At 41.3% G+C, this 17,801-nt stretch overlaps 1 protein-coding gene across 5 annotated transcripts in view; it reads right to left on the reverse strand.

The window, feature by feature from the left end:
* Positions 1 to 521: 521 nt before the first annotated feature.
* LOC309478124 (E3 ubiquitin-protein ligase TRIM35-like) overlaps positions 522 to 17,801 on the reverse strand; it is a 42,260-nt gene continuing 24,980 nt past the window's right edge. The window contains exons 2-7 of one of the 5 annotated variants that reach the window (XM_082141661.1): positions 14,897 to 14,992; positions 2,295 to 2,525; positions 2,164 to 2,186; positions 1,700 to 1,815; positions 1,548 to 1,614; positions 522 to 743 (exon numbers count right to left, since the gene is read on the reverse strand). In XM_082141661.1, the coding sequence (XP_081997787.1) occupies positions 710 to 743; positions 1,548 to 1,614; positions 1,700 to 1,815; positions 2,164 to 2,186; positions 2,295 to 2,525; positions 14,897 to 14,992 (567 nt within the window). In that variant the 3' untranslated portion in view covers positions 522 to 709. Of the gene's footprint in view, positions 744 to 1,394; positions 1,615 to 1,699; positions 1,816 to 2,163; positions 2,187 to 2,294; positions 2,526 to 14,896; positions 14,993 to 17,801 lie in introns of all 5 variants that reach the window. The other 4 variants (XM_082141660.1, XM_082141657.1, XM_082141659.1 and 1 more) reach the window with 4 other exon arrangements.

Consider the following 17,801-nt stretch of genomic DNA (forward strand, 5'->3'; position numbering starts at 1 on the left):
TTCTTATCTCCTTGGTTGGCCAGTTTACATGTCAGTCAGTTCTACTGGACTCAGTGGGCGGGGCTTGTCCGGGAGTGAATGATAACTTATGTTTGACACATTTAGATGCAGAGAGCAGAAATGATTTTAATGCGCATTAAAACTCAGTGATGATCAGTACAAGGTATGATAATAGAGGGATGATGACTTTACTCTGAGAATCAATGAAATGATTTTGTCTTTAGTTGATAAACACATTTTCACTGACATACCTGATCTGATGCTCATCATAATACAGAAAATATTAAAATATATTTAAATCAGAATACACATCTAGTCTATAAGTTTACTATTGAGATGTTTATCTATATTTAGAATATTCGGAATATCTTTTGCAATTGAATTTATTAAAAAAATAATAAAAACATAGGAAATTTCATGAACAAATATAGCATTATAGAATCATTACAGATTAAAATGCAAATTAAGGTATGAAAAGGTCTGCATGTGGATCACATACATAAAAAATACAAACAAAAATGTACTTGTTTGTTGTTTCTTTATTATTAACATAAAATATGATGGATAAAAGCCAAATTACAAATTTCAATTTATGACAGAACCCTAACCCCGATTTCATAATAACAATAATAAAATAGCCTGTTTGATTATTGTTTTGTAAGTTACAGAGAACAATGTTATAAATAATACAAAACACCCAAATTACATATTAAATTTCTTTTCCTTTTTCTTGCTTCCACCACCTGGAATCAATTGCTGCAACTGAATTCAGCACATGTGGGGTATAGAGCAATATTTCATTTTTTGAAAAGGATTAGAAGGATATGAGTTTAGTTATTATTAAAATTGTATTAATAATGATGTGAATAATAATGTATTAATATTAATAGTTTTATTAGTTATTTTATGTATTTATTTATTTAATTATTTTGTAGTGAGTAAAGTAGGCTATTTTGATCCACACTCCATTTCAGAAGGTGGCAGTAATGCACATTAAAAAGTTGTTTGCCAACTGCCATTACAAATCAGAAGAAGATGAAGAAGAAGAATCATATGCTGGTCTAGTTTCTTTTTCTTGCTTCCACGACCAGAAATCATATGCTGGTCTAGTTTCTTTTTCTTTTTCTTGCTTCCCCCACCAGAAATCATATGCTGGTCTAGTTTCTTTTTCTTTTTCTTGCTTCCCCCACCAGAAATCATATGCTGGTCTAGTTTCTTTTTCTTTTTCTTGCTTCCCCCACCAGAAATCATATGCTGGTCTAGTGTCTTTTTCTTTTTCTTGCTTCCTCGACCTGGAATCATATGCTGATCTAGTGTCTTTTTCTTTTTCTTGCTTCCACGACCTGGAATCATATGCTGATCTAGTGTCTTTTTCTTTTTCTTGCTTCCACGACCTGGAATCAAATGCTGGTCTAGTTTCTTTTTCTTTTTCTTGCTTCCCCCACCTGGAATCAAATGCTGGTCTAGTTTCTTTTTCTTTTTCTTGCTTCCACGACCTGGAATCAAATGCTGGTCTAGTTTCTTTTTCTTTTTCTTGCTTCCACGACCTGGAATCAAATGCTGGTCTAATTTCTTTTTCTTTTTCTTGCTTGCTTTCGATGTTGAAGTCTGAAGCTGAAGAGAGAGAACAGATACACACTCATTCACACACATTAAGACAAATAACCACAGAAGTCATTGCTGTGTCTGTCATACTCACTTTTACCATCATTGTCCTGCATCTTCTGCACGACATTGAGCTTCAGGTTGGTCAGGTGATCTGTGAAAGTGATCATCACACTTGGACTGAGGTCTGGATCTGGAATATATTGGGCTCTGAAACAACATTCAAGAGTCAGAGATGCTGCTCATCGAAAAAGGGAGAATTCTAGGGTTCTTGACTCAATTTTAAGAACCCCTTATGCCAAAAAGTTTCTAAGGAAAAATGTCATACATTTTTTTTCTCTTATGTTTAATTGGTTATTTAAATTTTTGGATGATAAAGTTTACAAGCTTTTAAATTCATAAAATGTAATTACTTGAATGAATGAATTAATGAATAGGTTAATTTAAACTAAATCCATAAAATGATGGGAACCTCTAAAAGGTTCTATGATCACTCCTCTAAAAGCGTGTGATGATTTGAGTTCAGAAGCACAGAGACAAACAAACACAAACACAAACCTTTGCAACGTGGCCTTAAAGTTCTGTAAAAAAACAAACAAAAAACAAAGTATATTCAGCAAAACTGAGTTTGGTTTAAATCTCTGAAATTGACATTCATATATTAGAGAATAATGAAGATTCATTGACACCTGCAGGAATGAAACATCTTCAGCCTTCATCTGCTCCTCGATGTCTCTGATTGTGATTGTGAGAGATGAAATCGGTTTGCTCATCTCTTCAATCTTCTTCTTCATCATCTGACTCCTCTTCTCCTCTTCCTCTCTCAGCGCTGTTATCCTGGCTGCTTCTTCATCATGTAAAAGCTGGTGAAGTTTTTCAAACTCTTCTTTAATCTGAGTCTCTATGCATTGAGCGTGAAACTGAAATGAAAGACACAACAATATTGGCCAAACTAGATCTAAATCAGTATCGATCCGGGTTACTTGACTGTAACCCTGTTCCCTGAAAAAGCGGAGCGAGATGCTGCGCTGCTTAGCGCATTGGGAACGTCTTTAAACGTGACCAGCTATTGAGTGTAACACGTCAATAGAATTGACCTGGAGGTATCATAGCCTCGGTCGGTGATGTCATCGGCGCGCACCCGTGACACAAGGCTATAAATAGATGAGCCACAGGTGCATCGTCAGGATATTTTGCCTGAAGAGCAGTCCCGGGACATCTTCAGCACGGCAATGTAGCGCAGCATCTCGTTCCGCTTTTTCAGGGAACAGGGTTACAGTCAAGTAACCCGGATCGTTCCCTTTCAAAAGCTACAATCGATGCCGCGCAGCTTAGCGCACTGGGAACGAGAATACCCACGCCACCATGCTTGAAGGTGTCTGGACCCCTTACGGTTGTGTAGGTGTGCTCACAAGAAAGCAAGAAGGCCTCAGATATTAGCTTGTGATGTCGACTCAAGGACGTAAGAGCCCGGAGTGGCATGAACATCCAAACTATAAAATCTTATAAATGTGTGCAGAGAGGACCAGCCTGCCACATCACAAACAAGTTGTAAGGGGGCACCTCTTGCCAGAGCACTAGAGGAGGCGACCCCCCTGGTGGAGTGAGCCCTAAGACCCGTTGGCAAAGCTTGACCACACACCTCATAGGCAAGAGCAATAGCATCCCTGACCCAATGTGACATGGTCTGCTTGGTGGCGGCCGCCCCCTTGTTACGACCCCCATAACAGACGAACAGTTGCTCTGACTTATGCCACTGGCTAGTGCAGTGAACGTAGGCCTGAAGAGCACGGATTGGACACAGTCTGTGAGATCTCTTCTGCTCCGGCGTTGTGAATGGCGGAGGGCAGAAGGTCTCGAGAGTGACCGGATGTACAGTCGAGAAAGGAACCTTAGGCAGATAGTCAGGATGAGGATGCAAAGTCACTTTCACCATTCCTGGGGCAAAGTCTAAGCAGGATGGCAGAGTAAGCGAAGTGTCGAGATTGACAGAGCCTGCATATCCCTGACTCTTTTAAAGAAGTTATAGCCATAAGAAAAAACATCTTTAGGGTCAGAAGTGTGTCAGACACTGACTCTAGAGGTGCAAAGGGGGTCTCAACCAGACCCTCGAGGACTATAACTAAGTCTCATGAAGGGATCTTGGTTTTAACGGGAGGCCTCAGCTGCCTGGCTCCACGAACGAAGCTGGCGAGCAGAGAATGTTTCTCAAGTGACACCCCGTCAATCAAGGCGTGGCAAGCCGATAAAGCGGCCACATAAACCCTGGGAGTGGCGGGGCATGTACCTGCTGATCATTTTTTCTGCCGGAAGTCCAGAACTGAAGCAATCTGGCAGTTAACTGGATCTGCATTACGTGCTGTGCACCACCTTTCAAAGACACCCCATTTATTGGCATAACTTCCTCTAGTGGAGGGAGCCTTAGCACTGAGAATGGTCTCTATGATATCAGCTGAAAACCCAGTGTCCATCAGTTGGTACCCTTCTGGGGCTAAGCATGAAGGTTCCACGACTCAGGCTGGGGATATTGTCCCCTGCGTTTGAGACTGAAGGTCTGTCCTGTTCGGTATCACCCAGTGCGAGCCGTCGAGGAGAGATATTATTTCTGAGAACCAAACTGTTCAGCCAACAAGGCGCTATCAGTAAGAGGCAAGGACCCTTGATGATGAACCTTGGCCAGGACTCCTAAGGGTGTATATTGTCCTAAGGGACAGGAACTTGTCCTGACCCTAAAGCAGAGCTTGCTGAGCTCGCCTGTTAGAAGGCGCGAACACAGTCCGCCTGACGATTTTTGTAGACGACTACCATAGTATTGTCCAACTGCGCTAGGACATGATAGTATCGCAGGGCCAAAAATACAGTCATCCATTTGAGGCAATCGATGTGCCAATCAAGATGACGCCTCACCAGAACCCTTGGGCTGGACGACCACTTAAGACCGCTACCCAGCCCGACAGGGAGATGTCTGTCGTTAGCATTCTGCGACGACAAGACGCACCTAAAGTGCAAGGCAAGGAACCGGGTTCTGAACCCCGAAGAAAGGGAACGAAGCCGCAACGCGTAACCCTTACCATAAACATGGATTTTAGAAAGTGCACGAAGCTTTCAGCGCGTGACTTACCATAAAAATTGATTTTTAGAAAGGACACGAACCACTCAGTGTGTGCCATTGCCCTTATTTACCTTTAGGGATTGTATAGATGAAATCCCCCAGTTTTGAGCCACAACTGAAGTGGTCTCATGTGCAAAAGGCCCAGAGGGATCACTGTGGATGCAGCTGCCATGAGACCTATGTAATGTTCTGACCTAGCCAGATGTTGCTTAGGGTGTTTAAAATGGTCTTGACACGAGGGGGAGACAGCTGTGCCCCAGACGATGACAGAGTCCCATTTAACCCTCTGAGGTCTGAGCTGTTTTCTGGGCCCTGGAGGTGTTCTGACATGCTCTGACATTTGTGGTTATTTCTGTTACTTGTGACATTTTCATGGCTAAAGTCTAATTACACTGTATTCAGCACAAACTCTGCTACAATAATATATCAGCAGCATGTATGTAAAAGTTTGTAGTTTTGAGATAATGACATTTATGCGTAGTTTGTGAAAATACAAAAAAAAAATTCTCACTAAAATAAGGCCATGAAACCCATACTGATTATTTCTTCACAAGACTTTTGAAAATTGTATCATGTAGCCTAGAATATTTGCTCCAAAACTATGTGAAAATCACCCTGACTGCTCATTCAGATAAGATAATATATTGATTTAAAAAATGTACAACGTGTTTTGTGTGAGAAAGCTTTATGCGGGAGCTCATTAATATGTAAGCTTTTCACACCTGAGAAAGACAAAGACACTCCCCTAACTGCCCTATTAGGAGCTATCAGGCCCTGTCATTCTGAGCAACCTTGCACAAAGAATGAGGAGATTTAAAAAAAGAATGGCTTTTATATTGTTTGGATTTATTTACAACACACACAACATAATCCAAAGATACACAACAAATGACAAAAAAGCACTTATTGAAAACAATGATCCAAAGACAGAGACCTTTGTGCCATTCCTAAAAACATTGTACATACTTTTCATTTCCAAGGTGTTTGATTTTCACTTTACCATGTTCATGTACAGAGACTCATGTGAATGTTGAAGTCAGCAGGACTCAGTGGTATCTGGTCCCTGAAAGAAAAGAAAAAAGTGAACATACTGGTATCAAGAGAAACTAGGCCTGCACGATTTTGGGTATCAATTTTAGATTTTTCTGTTTAAAATTGCTTTTTAAAATTCACAGAATACACACACACACACACAAATGTTTCCAACAATATATAATATAATGAACACCAGGTTTGTTGTGCCTTGTAAGCATAGGCTATGCGCAGTGCTGGATAAAATAATAATAACAATAACCTATAGCAGCCTATAAATCTTCCAAAAGATTTCAGTAACAACTAAGCTAGAGAAAAATATCTGAATCAGAATCAGAATCAGAATCAGAAAGAGCTTTATTGCCAAGTGTGCTTGCACCCACAAGGAATTTTTCTTGGTACTGAAGCTTCCAGTGCACATATACAAATACAAATACAACAAGAAACATAGTAATACAAATTCTAAGAATAAAATATATTTAAAAAAAATAAAATAAAAATAGTATAAAAAGTAAAAAAAAAAAAAAAGGGGTCACAGTTGGGTTTAGTCTGAATAAACATTTACAGATTATGAACATATTTACAGTATTTTGAGAAGTATGAATAATATAAATATAAATATCACCTGAGTTAGAGAATATTACACTAGACAGTGGGAGTCTAGTGCATGTTACAGATTATGAACATATTTACAGTATTTTGAGTAGTATGAATAATATAAATATAAATATCACCTGAGTTAAGAGAATATTGCACTAGACAGTGGGAGTATTGCACTTGCAGGCATATGCCTTGGGGGGCATGTTAAGTGTTCAGAAGGGAAATGGCCTGTGGAAAGAAACTGTTCCTGTGCCTGGATGTTCTTGTGGCCAGTGATCTGTGTCGCCGTCCTGACGGTAACAGTTCAAACAGGGGGTGTCCAGGGTGAGTGGAGTCTGTGATGATTTTACCTGCTCTCTTCCTCACTCTGGAAGAGTACAGGTCCTGGAGGGTTGGCAGGGGGGCACCAATAATCCTCTCTGCTGTCCGGACTGTCCGTTGTAGTCTCCTGATGTCCGATTTGGTAGCTGAACCAAACCAGACAGTGATGGAAGTGCTTAAAACAGACTCAATGACAGCTGAGTAGAACTGGATCAGCAGCTCCTGTGGCAGATTGAACTTCTTCAGCTGGCGAAGGAAGTACAGTCTCTGCTGGGCCTTTTTCACAATGGAGTCAATGTGATTTGCCCACTTCAGGTCCTGAGAGATGGTAGAGCCCAGGAACCTGAATGACTCCACTGCTTCCACAGTGCTGTTCATGATGGTGAGAGGGGGGAGTGCTGGGGATTTTCTCCTGAAATCCACAATCATCTCCACTGTTTTGAGCGTGTTCAGCTCAAGGTTGTTATAGCTGCACCAGACAGCCAGCTGTTCAACCCCCAGTCTGTAAGCAGACTCGTCACCATTTTGGATGAGACCGATGACGGTGGTGTCGTCTGCAAATTTCAGGAGCTTGACAGAGGGGTCTTTAGAAGTGCAGTCATTAGTGTACAGGGAGAAGAGCAGTGGGGAGAGAACGCACCCTTGGGGGGCGCCAGTGCTGATGGTGAGGGTCCTGGATGTGAGCTTCCCCAGTCTCACTCGCTGCTGCCGGTCGGTCAGGAAGCTGGAGATCCACTGACAGATTGAGGATGGCATGGAGAGCTGAGTCAGTTTGGCTGTGAGAAGATCAGGGATGATGGTATTGAAGGCCGAACTGAAGTCCACAAATAAGATCCGTGCATAAGTCCCAGGTCTGTCAAGATGTTGCAGGATATAGTGCAGTCCCATGTTGACTGCATCATCCACAGACCTGTTTGCTCTGTAAGCAAACTGAAAGGGATCCAGAAGGGGTCCAGTGATGTCCTTCAGATAGGCCAACACCAGTCTTTCAAACGACTTCATGACCACAGACGTGAGAGCGACAGGTCTGTAGTCATTAAGTCCAGTGATTTTAGGTTTTTTGGGAACCGGAATGATAGTGGAGCGTTTGAAGCAGCAGGGAACTTCACACTGCTCCAATGATCTGTTGAAGATCTGCGTGAAGACTGGGGCCAGTTGGTCAGCGCAGGCTTTTAGACAAGCAGATGAGATGCCGTCTGGGCCTGAAGCTTTCCTAGTCTTCTGTTTTTTGAAGACTCGGCTCACGTCCTCCACACAGACCTTAAGCTCAGGTTGGATGGCAGAAGGGGGGAGGAGAGGGGTTGCAGGAGGTGATGGTGGATGTGTGAAGTGCACATCAGAGCGGGTGTGAGGTGTGAGTCTGGGCTTCTCAAACCTGCAATAGAATGCATTGAGAGTGTCAGCCAGTTGTTGATTCTCCACAGATCGGGGGGATGGTGATTTGTAGTTGGTGATGTTCCTCAGGCCTCTCCAGACTGATGCCGGGTCGTTGGCTGAAAACTGGGTTTTCAGCTTTTCAGAGTAGCTTCTTTTAGCAACTCTGATCTCCTTTGTCAGTCTGTTTCTGGCCTGGTTATACAAGATTTTATCCCCACTTCTGTAAGCATCCTCTTTGGCATGACGAAGCTGTTTGAGTTTCCCAGTAAACCATGGTTTATCATTAGTGAATGATAAGAATGTCCTGGTAGGAATGCATGTATCCTCACAGAAACTGATATATGATGTTACAGTATCTGTGAGCTCATCCAGATCGGTGGCTGCAGCTTCAAAAACAGTCCAATCAGTGCAATCGAAGCAGGCCTGTAGATCCTGCTCTGCTTCGTTGGTCCATCTTTTTACAGTCCTTATTACAGGTTTAGCTGATTTCAGTTTCTGCCTGTAGGTCGGTATAAGATGAACCAAACAATGATCAGAGAGCCCCAAAGCTGCCCGTGGGACGGAGTGATACGCATTCTTTATCGTGGTGTAACAGTGGTCCAATATATTACTGTCTCTGGTAGGACATGTAACATGCTGTCTGTATTTTGGCAGTTCACGGGAGAGATTTGCTTTGTTAAAATCCCCAAGAATGATTAAAAGAGAGTCTGGGTACCTTTGTTCCATTTCAGCTATATGTTCAGCCAGCTGTTGTATCGCCGCGCTCACACACGCGTCTGGAGGAATGTAAACATTCGCGAGAATGAATGAGGAAAACTCCCGCGGCGAGTAGAAAGGTTTACAGTTTATGAAATGTGCCTCTAAATTAGGAGAGCACATCTTCTTCAGTGTTGTTACATCTGAACACCAACTTTCGTTAATGTAGAAACACAATCCACCACCTCTCGTTTTCCCCGTTAGTTCCGCGATGCGATCCGCTCGGAACAGCTGAAAGCCCGGCAGATGTAGTGCGTTGTCCGGTATGGCTTCACTCAGCCAGGTTTCAGTGAAGCACAGAGCAGCGGAGTTTAAAAAATCCTTGTTAGTGCGGGTGAGGAGAAGAAGTTCGTCCATTTTGTTAGGAAGAGATCGGAGATTCGCAAGATGAATACTAGGGAGTGCAGTGCGGAGGCCGCGCTCGCGGAGTTTAACCAGCGCGCCAGCGCGCTTCCCGCGTTTGCGTCTGACCGCGCGTTTGAACAACACCGCTGCCCCTCCGACGAGAATGTCCAGTAAAACGTCTGAGTAATCAAAATCTGTGAAAAACTTGTCTGGTGTGTGTTTCCTAATGTCCAGTAGTTCGTCTTTGGTGAAATTGATAGGAAAAGAATGACTAAACGCAGAACAAACCAACAAAAACAACACAATAACTGGAGAGCTCCACACCGAGGCAGCCATCCGCGGCGCCATCTTGGATAGACCAAGATAAACCAATATATTGATTATCATGTTACTTCAAATGTTTCCATTCGTTATGATGATATGAAATGAGATAATAGTAAAAACATGAAGCCGTTTGGTGCGTTTTGCTTTTCAAAATATGATACATTCAAACGCGATCGCGCTCAAATATAAAACATTACCATATACATTAGAGATGTCCCGATCAGGTTTTTTTGCCCTCGAGTCCGAGTCTGAGTCATTTGATTTTGAGTATCTACCGATACCGAGTCCCGATCCGATACTTCTATAATACATAAAAAAAGAATAAAGAAGAGCGAAAAAACAGATCCAGGAGTTTCCTTATTTTTTATTTAATTCACCTTATTTTAACATTCAACAACTCTGTTAACAAACAGAGCACTTCTGTGAGGTAGCTTGAACAATCAAGTAATAAATAACATAAATTATTCACTTTTGGACTTTAGTGCAACAGTAAATATAAAACAAGTATAATATATAAACAAATAGCACCTCAACTTAAAATACCCGGCAGGCATGTAAACAAATAAAAAAATAAAAGTGCCACAGTGTTTGCAAAGCCAGTAATGTGCTTTTAGGAACTGCACTCCTACGCCGGTTTCACACTGCACGCGTTAGCAGAGCGTGCAGCGCGTATTTTTTTCGCCGGCCCATGTTAACAGATTAGAGCAGGGGTCGGCAAGTAACTTTGGCCGCGGGCCAATATTTTTTTTAGCCAGTAGATGGCGGGCCAGCTACACAGAGTAGGCCTATGGATACAAATTAAATACTTTTATATAGGCCTATAATCGCGGAATATGATGGGTCCGTCACCGTCCGTGGATCATTCGTTCAATCGTTTTTTCAAATTAAAACCAAAAATAAAAAGATGAAAAACGACTTGTTTTTCCAGTATTTATTTCCTGAACTAAAATGAAAAAACGAATAACAATGGGTTTTCTTTCTGATTGTGCTCAGATCAAAAATAGAAAAAATGAATTACTGGATTAGACAAATTATAATTTTTATTTTTAATTTAACACCTTAGGCATATATCAAGGAAATCATTTTAAACAGATCAAGTACTATTGTGGTAACAGATTACAGCCATTTTAATAAAGGTGTGAATAGAAATCATACTCATTCGCTTACAGTCCGACATTTGAACTTTATTCCTTTTTTTATTATTATTATTTATTCGGGACACACACATACACACCTAAGGTTTAAGGAGTTCTGCGCGGGACTGTTTTTTTTCTGTCCCGCTCCCACAAGGTTCTATTCAGCAACCGCTTAAAATACACCTGGTGTTCACGCGCTTTATTTCCCGACCTGACGGTTCCGCAAAATTTAGATCTCGTTTCCATAATCTCACATTCAAATGTCTCTAACGGCAAGAATGAGATTAAGTAGCCTATAATAAATGCTATACAAAAATTGTGTCCGTGTCAATATAAATATTAGGCTATCTTAACATTGTACTGTCAGCAGAGAAAACAAATGCCACAGAAAAAAATTATGAAATATAAATAGCCTAACATAAATTAAATAGGACAAAGCCTATCACTCACATTTCTAAGCAACATAAACGAAAATCATATTGCCCTACTGACAAATGAAGTAGGCTATTTTCTGCCGAACTATTTCAAACATCCTTGCAAAAAAAGAATGTTGTTGACTGACAATGGTTTCAGTACCAAACAGCTCCTCAGAGATAGGTGTACAGGCGGTCAGAATTAAGTGCGGATACGCTGTCAAAAGATGTCGGGAGTGGGCTATTGTCAGTCAGACCGCCCGCTCCGTCCAAAGTACACCAGAGTTCTGACCGCTACCGTCTTTTGACGCGCGAATGGACACAAAGTGGTCAAGCGTATAACTAGACGCGGCAGGCGCGAATTTGACGCGCTATTCGCGTCCGGTGTGAACGCACAGTTATACTTTAAAATGTAATCCCGCGCCGCATGATTCCCTATGGGTGTTTCACACAGTATGCGGCGGTGAAGTCGCCGCGCGACTAGGGCTTTTCTCGAGTAGTGGAAGAGTTTTGTGCAGCATTTAGGACTTCCAAAATAATCCGGCGGGCCAGAAAATATTGCTGGCGGGCCAGTTTTGGCCCGCGGGCCGCCAGCTGTCGTTCCCTGGATTAGAGCATTCACACCGCACGCAGAGGTGGCGCGGCAGTGCGTAGCAGAGCAGAGCAGCAGTGCCGCGATCGTTTCGGCGCCGAGTCTATTTTTGCTGCGCCGCTTACGCTGAATTAAAGTGACAATGCATTGATCATGGCCAAAATACGCCGCAGTTTTATCCAAAAAGTGCATTGATGATATCTATTGTGTTTTAAACAGTCAATCAAATGACCAACAGCAATTTAAAAAGAAAACAAATGTCCAAAAACAAACTTGTTGCCAGAACAATAAAAACAAAGATGAACCAAAAGTTATATAAATGAAATTATTAATAAAATAAGCTTCTTGACAAGTCTTTTCTCTTAAATGTATTTGAAAATGAAATAAAGCAATGCCAACTTATCCTTTATAGAGTACTCTGTCTGTACACACGCCGCGGTTCAGCCGCGCGTGACAAACGCTGCCAGTGTGAAAGCAAAACGCGCGTGTCCTGCTCCTGCTCACCATACGCACTGCTCCTGCGCTGCTTACGCTCAGCTCGCGTGCAGTGTGAAACCGGCGTAACTCTGTGGCACCGCATAACTATAGATGTGTTCAAAAATAATGAGAATATATATACATATATATCCGAGTCCTGATCGGGAGGTAACGTCCGATTCCGATCGAGTCTGAAAACACGTGATCGGCCCGATTTCCGATCATGTGATCGGATCGGGACATCCCTAATATACATATCTACGTTTGAGCAGATATCCAGAAACACAGTAACAGTAAACACGGGTCTAAATATTATAATATTCACCATATATCTAGCAACAGTTCAACTGCAATGTGAAATTTATGCAACAATAACAAACTAATATGTAAGAATTTCTTACCTTACATCTTTCTTGTCTTCAAATCGCGTTCTTCTTCTTCTGAGGTAAATCCAATGTAAGCTCACGGCACGTCTTTCAAACTCGACGAAAAGCAGAGACTTGTGAAGTGTTTTGGTGTTTTGTGTTTGAGGTAACGAGGCGTTCGCGTTCCATGTGGAGATTTGCATGTGAATCACTTTTGCGCGAGTGGGCGTGGTTGAATTAAAAATAATTAGCAAGCGTTTGAGATACTGGACATCCTGTTGGTTTTATACAAATTACTTAAACAGAGAATATTTGTTTTCAGTTTGAATCCGATCATTTAAAAGTACAGACTTAAATGTTTATAAAGGTATATGGGTCATAAATGTGTGAGAAGGATTCGCTGAGTTTTGTTTCAGTTTATAGACGTGCTCAAGAAAAAAAAGTTCACCGCGACGGAGAGGCAGAACGCACACCCTGTTTATTTTCTTTATTTTACAAAAGCACAATGTTTTGATTTGATTGTAAGTGGACACATACAAAAGTAGAAATATCACAGATTTCTTTTTTTATATTTCTTTTTTCTGTATGACCATAAATGATGGAGTAATTTAAGTTTATAGTGCTACAATGTGAAGAAAATCCAGCAAAACGCGCGGGCGCGTTTGCCGACCTCAGAGGGTTAACCCCCAAGCACGTTACCCTATGGGCAGGAGAGAGAACGATCTTCTTGGCATTGCATCTCAGCCCCAGAGAGAGAAGATGAGCGGGAATCGATCTCGATGTCTCGATGCCAATCGTCTATGTAACATGGCTAGGTCGAATGGAAGGACCCGGTATTGGTAAGCTTCGCCCCCCAAAGCAAACCTCAGGAACTTCCTGTGTTGTGGCAATATTTCTATGTGAAAATATGTGTCTTTAAGATCGACCGTGAAGAACCAATCGCGATGTTGAATTTGCAACACAATCTTCTTCAAAGTTAGCATCTTGAACTTGAGCGTTCTGACGGAAAGGTTCAAGCCTCAAAAGATCTAGAAATGGATGCAGTCCCCCATTTCCTCTTTTGTGACAGCAGATGTGCATACTCCTGTTTTACGGTAGTGGGAACCACCGCGTTAAAGCGAGGAGGGCAACGTATTCATTTTTACTGTCTTTAGGACGCAAAGAGAGATACCGGGCAGTAGCTTTCACGCTGCCAAAGTCTCTTTAAAGTGGTACCAATTTTAATACTTCCTGTTGGGGGAATGTTAAATGTTCTGTGTCCTTGGCGATAACAGGAAACAACAGAACATTCAACATTTCGCTAGAAACCGCTGCCCTCCGAATCACCAGAGGTGGCAGGGATGTTACAGTGGTTTCGTGAGGGTGTCAGGTAGGAGCTGATTGATCTATTTTACATGCCCTATCCCGAAGGGGCACACCCCCACAGACCTGAAAAAAAAAAAAAAAAAAAAAAAAAAAAAACTCAGGATTTTTGTCTCCGGTCTATTATGAGGCTGCTGAGTGTGGCAAGTCGTTCCCAAGTCTTTACGAGGGGGAACGCAACTCGCCATACTTTGCTTTTGAGTCCCCCTCTTGTTCTTGTTTTTTTTTAAGCAGATCAGCCTGGTATGGAGCCCCAGAGAAGAGATAGCCCGCGAGCGTCTCTTCGGACTGGCACATCATCGTATAACCACATGCCCCTGCACCCACGATAGTCTAATAAGTTGATGTCGAAGAATAAGGTTTTCCCCATGAACGAGTTAACGTCATGGAGATCCTCAAGGAGAGCAGTCTAGTTGAAATCTGGCCAATGCACGAGTAACCACCTCGAGTAACCTCTCACATGCTTTATCATAACGAGAGAAGTGCTCGGGGGCGGCACTCATAAAGTCTATAATTTTTTAAGAAAACGCGAAGCACTTTAACTGTGAACATTCCACTGTGCTCGCAATCACCATGCTCAAACGCAAAGGCAGCATGCCTTCTTCCTCAAACAAACGAAGCAGTAAGTGTGTGTATCCAGTTCTGACATAGGACGAGAACATGGAGGGACACTTCGCTTACTCTGTTGTTGACTCATGATTTTACTCTTTTCACTTGTTTGAAGAGAGAAAGAGAGAAAATTCTGCACACTGCCAGTTGAAAACTAACTCCTAGCAAGATCTGTAACAGATAGAAAGGTAAGAGATGTTTCTGAAACACACATACACAGAATGGTCTCTGAAGACAAAAGACCTGACGATGCACCTGTGGCTTATCTATTTATAGCCTTGTGTCGCGGTCACCGACCGAGGCTATAATACCTTCGGGTCAAATCTATTGATGTGTTACACAACATATTCACAGCTGGTCACGTTCAAAGACGTTCCCAATGTGCTAAGCAGCGCAGCATCAATTGTAGTTTTTAAAAAGGGAACTACTGTACTTCCACAATTGCATTAATCACATTGTTTATTTCAAACCTTAATATCTTCAGCAGTTTTACAAAGATTCTGTTCACGATTCACAGATGTTCTCAGTTCCTCCTGTAAGCGTTCCAGTGAAGATTTGAGAATCTCCTGAAAGAAAACAACAAAAACAGTGTCTATTGTTAAATTTATTTTATTTTGGGATTTTTGCCTCTTTTATTTAATATAGTACAGACAGTGGAGGGAATGGATTTGAGCTGACAGATGCACTAATTTTTTACAACTTAATCGGATGTACTAAACTGATGTATTATTACTCTGATTTTAGAGCAAATAGGCTAAACTGCCATGTCCCCAAGTAAGCTTACATAACTTCAGCCACAAATATAAGTAATAAAAATAAAATAAATTCAAATTTTTTTTATATTGTTGTATTTTCTTATTTATAATATTCCTCACCAAAATATATTTTTTGTTAGTAATACATTTTTAATACTTAAAGTCTTTAAAATATGTTGTGTCCCTGAATTGAATGTCCCCCCTGTTACCCTTGACTTTTCCTCTAATCACATGACTCTCAGGAAGTAGAATACTTTTTGGCGGCAAACTCTCTACAAGAAGCAGAGTAAGTATCACTCCTTAATTCACCTTTGTTTCAATGTTTCAAGAGCGGTTACCAGTGTGCACGAGGTGATTTCTCAACGACGGGTAAGATCCTCTTTGGCCAAACAGAGGGCAACCTAAGGCAGGGGGTCATCGCCGCCACTGGGCATCTCCTGATGGGAGGTGTGTTATGTGAGATGGGTATGAGAGTGGACTGGATGACTGTGAGGCCAGCAGGATCATATCATTAAGGGGGGATGAGCTGTGAGGAGTTATGGCAGTCTGACCCAGAAATGTGAGTTCCTCCATACCACTCACCAGAAACCGCATTCATTGTATGGCTTGTTTTTCATTGTGACAAGCAGCGGCGGTTTCTTCATTAGGGCGATCGGGCGACGCACCACCAAAGTGTGAAAGGGGCTTTTTCAATCACAATCTCATTCAACCACAGAGTTACGCTATAGCAGTCACTCACTGTTCTAGAACTCACTGCCTCTGGATATAGTCCAATCAGCGCCAAGTCACGTTCTGTGGAGTACCGCTTCTTTTTGGGTGATTTCACTATGGCCGAAAATCGCCCAGAGTGTTCCCATAGACTTACATTCAAAGATTTTTTTTTTTCGAACTGCAGGCACTGCAATGCATTCTCTATGGGTTCCGGGAGGGCTCGCACTAACGTGCTTTCGTCATCATACGTAAACTTCACTTGTGCAGCGATTGCTGGAAACAAATCCTACCTCTAATAATATTTAGCCATAAGCTGAAGTGACATCCAATAATTTCCTCAGTGCATAACTTACATTTCACGGACATATTCTCCATCTGTAAATGTGTCACATTCACCGTCTGTCATCGTCCTGTCTTCACTACAGTTCCCAGAATCCTTCTTGTTTCCACACCTGAACTCACTCCCTCAATTACCCACCTGTTCATCATCATCATCTGTGTCACCTGTCCTTACCTCTTGTCTTTTTGTTTGTTCTGTGTATATAAGCCCAGTGTTTTCAGTCTGTTAGTTGTCTGTCGTTGTTGCTACATGCGTGGTTGTTCTGTTCTTGTTCCCTCAGAAACCTGTCCATGTAATATCTTGTTTGTTTAAATAAACACTGCTGCAATTGAGATCCCGCCTCTGATCCTGCTTCAACCAGCCCATGACAAAATGTTAGAAAGTCAATATTTCCAGTTTGCTATCATGAGTGGGCGAGCTTTCTGCAAGCTAAACTTCCGTGAACGAGCGCCGCCGCGTGCATGCGCGCCGAACAGACGGAGCGCAATAGAATAGGAGCGCAATTATTCTGACTAAAATATACATTAGCACTAAATTATAAATATATTTAGCTAAAATATTTGTTGTTGAATATTTGTTGTTGTTGGTGAACATAAATGTGCTAGAGAATTTCAAACCTACATGTGTATTTTTATAATATTAGCTTTGTTTTTATTTAATTTTATTTTAAGTTTAGTAAATTTAACTACTTCTTTAAAAAGCATTATTTTGTTTTTAGATTGTAATGTTGCAATGTTAGAATGTAATGTAATTTGACCCCTTTTTTGGATAGACTGCAGATAGACAGCAAGGTTACACTATGTTTGTTTTTATAACCTTCAATATGAACATTGTTTGTAGGACAATATTGATCAGGATATTAAATATTAAAAAAAAATTAAAATACAGTTTTTTTTGTTTTTTTTATTGAAAAATAATAATTAAATACTTATACCATACATCGCCATTTAGCCCAAAAATTCAGATTTATTTGGCATTTGGCTATTTCCCAACCCTACCGGCTGAAGTATTAGTTAAACTTTAGGCTAATGATAGCTACATTATTATCACTGTTAAATTGTTATTTAACAATTAGCCTACATTCAGTCCTGGATTAATAATTCAGTTTGTTGCGCCCCACCAATTTTTTTTAGCACCAGCCACCACTGGTGACAAGTGTCTACAACTATGCCAGGGGACTTTCAAGAGCCAGCTGAGACCATGAGGTGTATATCAGGACCATGATGTTGGGTGCCTTATGGGCAAGAATTTTTTATTTCATAGAAGTGTTGATTTTGTACTAATATGTCTATAACATAGTTTTAACTCCTGAAGGTCGTTAGACATGGTGGTGGCTAAAGATGAAGACCACTTTTGTAGATTCAAGAAAAGTCTGGATAACAAAGGTGAATGGTTAAATGTTATTGTAATAAATTTAATATTACATTCTGTCTAAATTACAGTCTTAGGAGGCTGTTGAAAAGATGATTTGTTTATAGTGAGAGAGACTGCTTGAGTGGAGGAAGGGATGGTACTCTGTCTGTCTTTCTGTTATCGGCCTGCTAAAGCAAGCTTAAACAAAATAATAAT

Source organism: Leuciscus leuciscus, assembly GCF_965113295.1.
Source record: "Leuciscus leuciscus genome assembly, chromosome: 16".
Lineage (NCBI taxonomy): Eukaryota > Metazoa > Chordata > Actinopteri > Cypriniformes > Leuciscidae > Leuciscus > Leuciscus leuciscus.